Source organism: Mus pahari, chromosome 5 (assembly GCF_900095145.1).
Source record: "Mus pahari chromosome 5, PAHARI_EIJ_v1.1, whole genome shotgun sequence".
In the NCBI taxonomy this organism is placed as follows: domain Eukaryota; kingdom Metazoa; phylum Chordata; class Mammalia; order Rodentia; family Muridae; genus Mus; species Mus pahari.
Genome location: NC_034594.1, coordinates 108,805,108 through 108,814,492, shown reverse-complemented (window position 1 = coordinate 108,814,492; position 9,385 = coordinate 108,805,108). Strand labels below are relative to the sequence as shown.

The following is a 9,385-nucleotide window of genomic DNA, read 5'->3' as shown; positions in this document are numbered from 1 at the left end:
TTCTCTGTATAGCCCTGACTGTCCTGGAACTCACTCTGTAGACCAGGCTGGCCTCAAACTCAGAAATCCGCCTGCTTCTGCCTCCCAAGTGCTGGGATAACTTGAAATTTTTTTGAGCTCTCCTTTTATTATTATTATTATTTTTATTTTTCTAATTTTTTAAAGATTTATTTATTATATGTAAGTACACTGTAGCTATCTTCAGACACTCCGGAAGAGGGCATCAGATCTTATTACAGATGGTTATGAGCCACCATGTGGTTGCTGGGATTTGAGCTCTGGACCTTTGGAAGAGCAGTCGGGTGCTCTTACCCACTGAGCCATCTCACCAGCCCCTTATTATTATTTTTTTAATTCAGGTTGTCAAACAATGTGGCCAGACTATGTGGAGCACCAGCCTCTCCGTCGGCCAGATGAGTTCCCTTAGTCCCCAAAGAAACAAGGATTGTCAAAAGAACCAGGTTGATCCCCCTAGGAAGGACACAAAGGGGGACGTGTCCCTCCCCAGCTCCAACCTGCAGGTATGATTCATCCTCCCAGGATTAGAGGAGAATTCTGACATCAGCCAAATTCAAGTCCTTAGCGAGGACGGCCAAGACCAACAAACACTTTGAGGCAGATTGACAACCGCCCCTAACTGCAATGCTGATGAGGACCTAGAAAGATGTCAGGCCTCTTTCAGATTTATTCTCTCCGTTTTGTTTTGATTTTGTTTGTTTGTTTCTGCCTCTAAATCCTTCAGAGAAATAGGAATCTGGCAGTAACAGACAGACAGACAGACAGTCTCTCTGAGTAGTTGTGTATCCAAAAGTACAACGTGGACAACAGTGTAGAGATCAGGGAGCTGAAGTTTTCAAACATTCAATGAAAAGAAGGCCAAGCTGACTTCCATGGCAGAGTGTAATTCAAGTAGTTGATAGGCTGACACAGGAGGATTGCCATGAAGTCAAGGCAGCCTCTAAGCTACTGAGTGAGACCCAATCGAGAGTGAGAGATTCCTTATACAGAAGAGTAAAATTTCATGGAGTTCCTGGTACATGCCAAGAATGAGTATGTGGATGATCTCTTTAAATTCTTGCAAAAACCCTAGAGCCATAATCTTAGCACTCGAGAGGTGAAAGCACGCAAATCCAAAATTCAAACATGCTTTATTTCTTTAGTTATTTATTTAAGACAGGCTGGCCTTGAACTCTCAGAGATCCACCACCCCGGTCTCCCTAGTGCTGGGGTTGATGGTGTGCACCACTACACCCAACTCAAATATCTAGTTTATGTACATGAGTGTTTTGCCTGCATGTATGGGTGTGCCTGGTGCCCATAGAGAGCGCTGGAGCCCTGCATCTGGAGTTACAGGTGGTTATGGGTTGCCAATACAAGTAAGGAGTCTAAAGCCAGCCTGAGTTACAGAGTAAAATCATATCCATCATGAACTACATAAGATCTGTCTTAAACAACAAAAGAACCCTTAGGCACTTGAGGGTAGTCATCTGTCATCTTCCCTTGATAGGGGAGGAGCTGGGCTTCAGAAAAACTGAGTCATTTGACCAAGATCACATGAAAAAGTTAAACAGAAACAGATTCTAGCCTAGTGTGTCTGGGCCTATAATTTGCTATCTGTTTGTCTGTTTGTTTGCTTTTATTATTTTTGTTTTTATTTTACTTTTTGCATTCTCAAGACAGGGTTTCTCTACATAGCCCTGGCTGTCCGGAGCTCCTGTGTGTTAACCGTGGTATGCCCATAGTTCTTCTCTGGCTCCTGGCACTGTTGATTACTGCCAACTACTAAGAGTCTCTCATAGCCCATGAGCTAATATAAAAGACTTGTTGAGCACGGTCCTCCCAGCCAGGTACTCTCTGCAAAATGCTAGAGATATAGTACCAAATGTAACAAAGTGTCTGCCCTTCTGGAGCTTATAATTCTAGGCTAGTGAACAGTGACAGACAATAAACACAACAGATGCTCAGGAAAACTTAACAGACCACCCAATAGGTGGGGAAGGACGAAAGTGGTCCTGAGTGGCTTTGGGCTCCATTAGTCAGTGACTGATGCAGGGCAGCAAAGAGAACATCCGAGCTCCGGCTCAGTGGCAGGGAAGGAGCAGCAATGGGGTAAACCTACACAGGAGCATTCTAAAAGAACCACATGTTCAAGAGTCCTATATGCCTTACAGGCTATCCTCCAAGAAAAGAAGCCTCTAAGTCTAGAGAGAGAAACCTCACAGGCAGGCCATAACCAGAAACCAGGTTTCTCTTTTATTTGCAGTAAGAGGCCCTCAGAGAATGGCAAGAAGAGGAGCGAATCTCACTTGATTTAGGATTTTCCTTTCTTATGTATCTATCTGTCTGTCTATCTATTGTCCATCTACCTACCTATTATGGTGTTTTTCGCTGTAGCCCTGACTGTCCTGGAACTCTATAAATCAGGCTGGCCTCAAATTCAGAGATCTGCCTCTGTCTCCCCAGTGCTGGGATTAAAGGTGTGTATTATTAAAGACCTGTTTATTTTCCTTTTTTTTGGACAGGTCTTTTTATGAAATCTATGTTGGCTTCTAACTCATGATATTCCTACCTTAGACTCCTGAGTGCTAGGATTACAGGCATATGCTACCACACTAGATTTTATCTATAATCTTAATTTTTTAAAGTATCTTATGTATATTTTTTGCCTACATGTTTGTTTGCAATGTATGTATGTATGTATGTATGTATGTATATACCACATATATGTGTAATGCACGTAAAAGTCAGAGGAAAGCATCAGATCCCCTGGAACTAGAATTGCAGGCTGTTCTACCCCCATGTAGGTTCTATGACTCAAACCTGGGCTCTCTGCAGGACCAGCAAGTATTCTTAACCACTGAGCCATCTCTCCCAGCCTTTGATTTATAATTTTTGCTTTGGAGGTAGTTGTTTTGTTTGTTTGGGGTTCTTGTTTGTTTGCATTTTGTTTTGTTTTGAGATAAGGACTCATTACATCCAATGAGAGAGAGAGAGAGAGAGAGAGGAGAGAGAGAGAGGAGAAGGCTGGGGTTAGTCAGAGAGTGAGAAGGAAAATAAAGCTTTAGGACCACGTGCACTGATGCATTAGGAAAAGGATAAGCCGGGGAAGGTGGGTGTCAGAAAGGAAGCAGTTCCAGGCAGAAACTGTAGACCTGCTGAGAAAGAATTCAAAGTGGGCTAAAGTCCACGCTCCCAAGGACCTGCTGTGTAGAATTTCAGAGAAGTGGGACAGAACTTGAAACATGAGTTCAAGAGAGGTATTCTCCTTTTTGACTTTCCTTCCGCGGGAAGATAACAGACCTGCTTTTTCCATGATGACAAAGGCCCAGTAGAGAGAGAGAGGAGAGATCCTGCAAAAGAAAGAGGATGAAAGCAAGGCTGACAAACTCAGAAGGTGAAAGGGAGTAAAAGTAGGAGGCCAGGAAGGGACCCGGAGGGACTGGAAGAGACTGGGCGGAGTCACCGGGAGGCGTTGTGTGATGGGGCAGGCCCAGTGGTTCTCTGTGCGCTGTTCCTGTTTCTCTGCGCCGTGGTCTCTGCATCTCCTTTCTCCGTTCAAAGAGAGCCGCTGCTGGCTTTTTTAGGGCAAATAATAATTTGTAGGTAGGGATTATGAAGTGCACACTCATCCCATGTATCCAGTACCTGTGCCCCTCTGATGCTATGAGTCGGGGGTGGGGGTGGGGGTGGGGGTAGGGGGGTGGGGGCTGGGACAGAGTAGTAACATCACAGAGGGAGCTGAGCTCAGGGGAGAGCAGCAGAGACGCCAGGCTCTGTCCCTAACTCCTAGAGTGACCGACTCCCTTTCCAGCTCGCTTGCCCTTTGTTCTGCCTTCTTCAGAACAGTGTTGACCTTCGAGGGTTGAATGAGAAAAGAATTCCCTGCTGCCCAACACAGTCACAGGCAGGACCGAAGTGAACTGAGGTATGGCTATTGTGCTGAGGTCTTTTAACTGTAGTTATAAGCCCTTTTCCATTAAGCATACTTGTCCATGTGTTTATGGTTTGGAGAAGTCTGTTCATCTGGGTGTCTTATACAGAATTTCATAAGTGATTCACTCACATGACAGAAAGCCTTAAGGAAAACAGGGAAGAAACGTTTAATCTTATTGTGAGTAAGGGTGTTTTTGTAACTATTTTCAAAAAATTAGGGGTGAGATGCATGTTAATGCCTATCACAACTCTCTGGACTGAGGAAGGGCTCAGCACTCAAGAGGGTGAGATGCACCAGGCAGTGGTGGCGCACACCTTTAATCCTAGCACTTTGGAGGCAGAGGCAGGTGGGTTTCTTTTTTTTCCTTTGGGTTTTCAAGACAGGGTTTCTCTGTATAGGGCAGGCGTCTACAGAGTGAGTTCCAGGACAGCCAGGGCTACACAGAGAAACCCTGTCTCAAAAGACAAACAAAACAAAAAAACAAAAGAGAGTGAGATGCTATCTCGGAGGACCTGAGTTCAATTTCCAGTACCCATGGCAGGCAGCTCACAACCTAGTTCTAGGGGACCCAACACCTTCTTCTGGCCCCCATAGGCACTGTGTGCACAGACACAAGCACATAATTTAAAAAAAAAAAAAAAAAAAAAAGCCGGGCATGGTGGCACACGCCTTTAATCCCAGCACTTAGGAGGCAGAGGCAGGCGGATTTCTGAGTTCGAGGCCAGCCTGGTCTACAGAGTGAGTTCCAGGACAGCCAGGGCTATACAGAGAAACCCTGTCTCAAAACAAAACAAATAAAACAAAATAAAAAATGAAAAAAATAAATGAAAAATAAATAAATAAATAAAAGAAAAGAAAAGAAAAGAAAAGAAAAGAAAAGAAAAGAAAAGAAAAGAAAAGAAAAGAATCTTTAAGCCTGGTGGTGGTGACGCAGCCCTTTAATCCTGGCACTCAGGAGACAGAGACAGGTGGCTCTCTGAGTTGGAGGCCAGCCTGGTCTACACAGGGAGTTCCAGGACAGCTAGAGATACACAGAGAAATCCTGTCATGAAACAGACAAACAGACAAAAACAAACTGTTGGCCACCACTGCCTAGCTAGTAGTTTGACTTTTATTTTTGTTTTAAATGCACAATGCCCATCTGTTTCCTAGTACAACTGGCATGCTAATAACATTCCAGTTAGCCCTTGTCATTCTGAGCAGGGGAAACTTTGGGAGAGTTGAAACTCCAAACAAATAGATGAAGAGAGGCAGCATATGTCATGTCATCACAGGATAGGTAACCTTCTCTCTCTAGGAAGGGAACAGGGCTGTGTTCTGTCAGGCTCCTAGACCAGTGTGTGTTCATGTAAATTAACAGTAATCTTAGGGCTGAAGGGAGGCAGTGAGGGGGGTGTGGAGGATAGGGCAGGGGGAAAGCAGTTGGTCTTCCATATGCATACTGACTTCTCACTGTAGGAGCCTTATCCCAGTGCAGACACAATGCACTGTTCCATCAGGAATTGCTTCAGAACCTCTGTGGCCCTCATATTCCTGTGGCTCTTCACCATCCTGCAAATCCCTGAGGAAAATGAAGATGTCAAAAATGTGGTGACTATTCTCTGGGAAACGGGAAGTGCATGGTGGGAGGACTGAGGAGAAATGGGAAGTGCATGGTGGGAGGACTGAGGAGAAATGGGAAGTGCATGGTGGGAGGACTGAGGAGAAATGGGAAGTGCATGGTGGGGGGACTGAGGAGAAATGGGAAGTGCATGGTGGGGGGACTGAAGAGAAATGGGAAGTGCATGGTGGGGAGACTGAGGAGAAATGGGAAGTGCATGGTGGGAGGACTGAGAACAGGCAGGCTGCCCAAAAGCCCTGAACTTTCCTTCCAAACCTTTCCCTCTGAGTGGAGCTGGGTGTGGATCTACCCATTATTCCATACATTAGCTACATTTGTTTGTCATGTTTCTCAAGGTAAGAGATAAAACAAAGTCTACCAGAGCCCATGGATCTTCTGGCTCATGGCCAGGCACTGCACTGTTATCTCTCTGCCTAAAAAGGCTTCAGGGAGGTTGGGAGAGATAAAGTCGGTTGTTTTATGAAAGGACCTATATTTTTTGCCTTTGTCAATGGTCCAGGTGATCAACCATGGCAGTAAGAAGAACTCCAGATCACTAGATGACTGGCAGAACATCACCTTCAAGTATCTGAAAGAAATCCAGCAGAGAAGGAAGAGTGAGTGCCTGGAAGAGGGAGGGTGTGGCATCCCAGGAAGAGGAGGACCGCAGGAGGGAAAAGGATGAGAACGAGGAGGGCAGGGAGGGCAGGAGAAGAGGCAAGAGGCAATGTGCCCAGGAGCCCTTGACCTTGCCTGACAGCTCCCTCCCCAGTGGCCAAATCAGGGAGGACAGATAGAGGTGTTTTAAATAGATGGGCTCAGGGGATAAAGGATAGTTCAGTGGTTAGGGGCATTTGCTGTTCCTCCCGAGGATCTGAGATCTGAGTTCACATTTCCAGCATAATAATACTCTCTCTCTCTCTCTCTCTCTCTCTCTCTCTCTCTCTCTCTCTCTCTCACACACACACACACACACACACACACTCACACGCACACGCACATACACACAAACACATACCATACACCACACACACTCACACACACGCACATACACACAAACACACATACTATACACCACACGCACACATAATACTCATACACATACACACACATACAAAAACACTAAAAAATAAAATAGGTAGAAACAATATCTTGATCACATATTATATTTCTTCATCTTACATTGTATAGACACTCTTCTGCCACACCATATGTCTTCACTTTGGGTAAACAAGGAGTATAACTCCCTTGTGTAACTTAACATTTCAATCTGCAGTTATGATTATGCCCTAGGAATGGTTGGCTATGTGCCTTCTGTGGGATGGGTGGAGGTGGGGAGTGGATGATCCTGTGGCTTTTTGTTTGTTCATTTTGGAAAAGTGTCTCACTATGTAGACAAGGCTGAACTCAAGAGATCCTCTTGTCTCTGCCTCTTGGGTTCTTGGATTGAAGGCATGCACCCACCATCATACCGTGCATTATATTTTATATTCAATTAAGTGAATGCACGTGTCTCTGTCTATGGGTGGATGTATAAGAGTACAAGTGTCCACAGAAGCTAAAAGAGGGCGTCAGAGTCTCTGGAGCTGCAGTTACAGGCAGTTGTGAGCCTGCCAGGTGGGTGTCAGCAACTGAACTCAGCTCCTCTGTGCTGTAGGCACTCTTAACCACTGGGCCATCTCTCCAGCCCTCATGTGGCCTTTTTTGGAGGGGGTGGCCTCAGCCATTGGTTTTTGTACATATTTGTACATATACAAAAATATACATGTGTACATGTACAATGGTATAGGAATATGTATGGATCCCTGGGAGCTGCGGTTGCAGGTCTTGTGAGCTACATGGCTTGTGTGTGAATATAACTTTTATTTGTCACATGTAATTGTCATTTCAGAGGCTTACTGCTGAACAAGCTCACCCTTTCTCGCTCTTTCTGAACTCTAGCTGGCTGGTTCAACTCAGCTGTTCTGGCTCAAAATCTTCTCCAAGCTGACTGATTCAGTCTGGCTTCTCTCAGCTTCTCACTGAATTGCTCTGCTTAGCCTCTAACTCCAGCAATTTGTTCTAATCTCCTGGCTCCTCATTCTCTGGCTTCAACTTCTGTCTCTACTGCATGAACTGACTGGAACTGACCTCAACTCCACTGTACTGACTGACTGAACTGAACTCAACTAACTGAATCAACTTCAACTCCTCTCTCTCTTCCTGCTCTGCCTCTCAGCTCACATACTCAACCAAAATGACTGGAGCTCTGATATCCTCCTACCTCTGTCTCCTGAGTGCTAGGATTAAAGGCATGCACCATAATGCCTAGACCAAAGCTTTTCTTTACCTAAACAAGGCTGGCCTCAAACTCAGAGATCTGTTTGCCTCTGTGTTCCAGCCAGAGTAGCCATGTTGCTGGATTAAAATCCCTTTACACCTGGGCACTATGAACTGAACTCAGGTCCTTTTGCATGTCAAGCTTTTCGATAAGGTCTCACTATGTAGCCAAAGCTGGCCTCCTCCTTACTACGTATCTCAAGCTGGCTTTGAATTAAGCTCTTCCTGCCTCAGTGTCCTTGGTGCTTGGATTAAAGGTATGAAACCTCATGCCCAGCTTTAGAGCATTTAAATAAAAGGGAAGAGAAATTAGTTGAAACATTAAAAAAAAAAGTTGTGGCTAAAGTTGTCTACATGAACTTTTAGGTAGAGGAATTCAATGACTAAACAAAATATATCAGTGAAAAAGGAAGATTAAATCACTGATGGGAAAAAATAAAGTTAGTCACTGTAAGAAAGAGCAATCAATGCCGGGCGTGGTGGTGTACGCCTTTAATCCCAGCACTCGGGAGGCAGAGGCAGGTGAATTTCTGAGTTCGAGGCCACCCTGGTCTACAGAGTGAGTTCCAGGACAGCCAGGGCTACACAGAGAAACCCTGTCTTGAAAAAAAGAAAGAAAGAAAGAGCAATCACTGGATTAAAGAATATTGGAGGCAGAGGAGTCTTAGATCACTGAGCCCAAATCCTTTTGGTTTTACGGGTTTTAGGACTAAGCTCAAGGGCAAAAGTAATTAGCCAACAACACAGTCAGAAGTGGCAGAACTAGGGTAAAAATCCTTGGCTGGGGAAATAGGAACAGCGTAGATTGGGGTACTCTCCCAAGTGTGTGCCTATCTGAGCACCAAAGTGGGGGGCAAGGGCTCAGTCAGCTTCCACCTGCAGTTGACAGTCATCACTCAAGGAAGTCAAGATAGGGACTCACAGGAACCTGGAAGCAAGAGCAGATTCAGAAGCCTCAGAGGGGTACTGCTTACTCGCTTCCTCTGCTTGCTTTCTTCCATACCTCAGGACCACCTGCCCAGGGGGAGCCCCGCCCATAGGGAGCTGAGCCCTCCCACATTCATCATTAATCAAGAAAACGTCCACAGACTTACCTACAGGCCCAACTTATGAAAGCATTTTTTTTTCCAATTAATATTTCTCCTTTCTGGATAACTGTAGCTTGTGTCAAGTTGGCAAAACCCAAGACAGTGCACCAGAACAATAGAAAAGCCTTGGGCTCCTAGATTCTAGAAAAAGTCCCTTCTTTCTTTCTTTTTTTTCTTTCTTTCATTTTTTCTTTCTTTCTTTTTTCTTTTTATAATGCATCTTCTTTAAAGGAACCATTGGGAAAATAGGTTGGTTGAAAGGCTTAAAGCAGAAGGAATTATAATAACCATAACAATTAGCCACAGCTTAAGGTTTAAGAAAAGACTCAAAAAAAAAAAAAAAAAAAAAAAAAGCCGGGCATGGTGGCGCACGCCTTTAATCCTAGCACTCGAGAGGCAGAGGCAGGCAGATTTCTGAGTTTGAGGCCAGCCTGGTCTACAGAG

General features: G+C 44.8%; 1 protein-coding gene across 2 annotated transcripts in view; it reads left to right on the top strand.

Moving 5' to 3' along the window:
• The first annotated feature begins 5,751 nt into the window (after positions 1-5,751).
• Positions 5,752-9,385, top strand: part of LOC110322681 (alpha-1,3-mannosyl-glycoprotein 4-beta-N-acetylglucosaminyltransferase-like protein MGAT4E) — a 5,518-nt gene continuing 1,884 nt past the window's right edge. Inside the window, exons 1-2 of one of the 2 annotated variants that reach the window (XM_021199415.1) lie at positions 5,824-5,890; positions 6,055-6,151. In XM_021199415.1, coding sequence (XP_021055074.1) covers positions 5,879-5,890; positions 6,055-6,151 — 109 coding nt within the window. In that variant the 5' untranslated portion in view covers positions 5,824-5,878. Of the gene's footprint in view, positions 5,891-6,054; positions 6,152-9,385 lie in introns of both variants that reach the window. The other variant, XM_021199414.1, reaches the window with a different exon arrangement.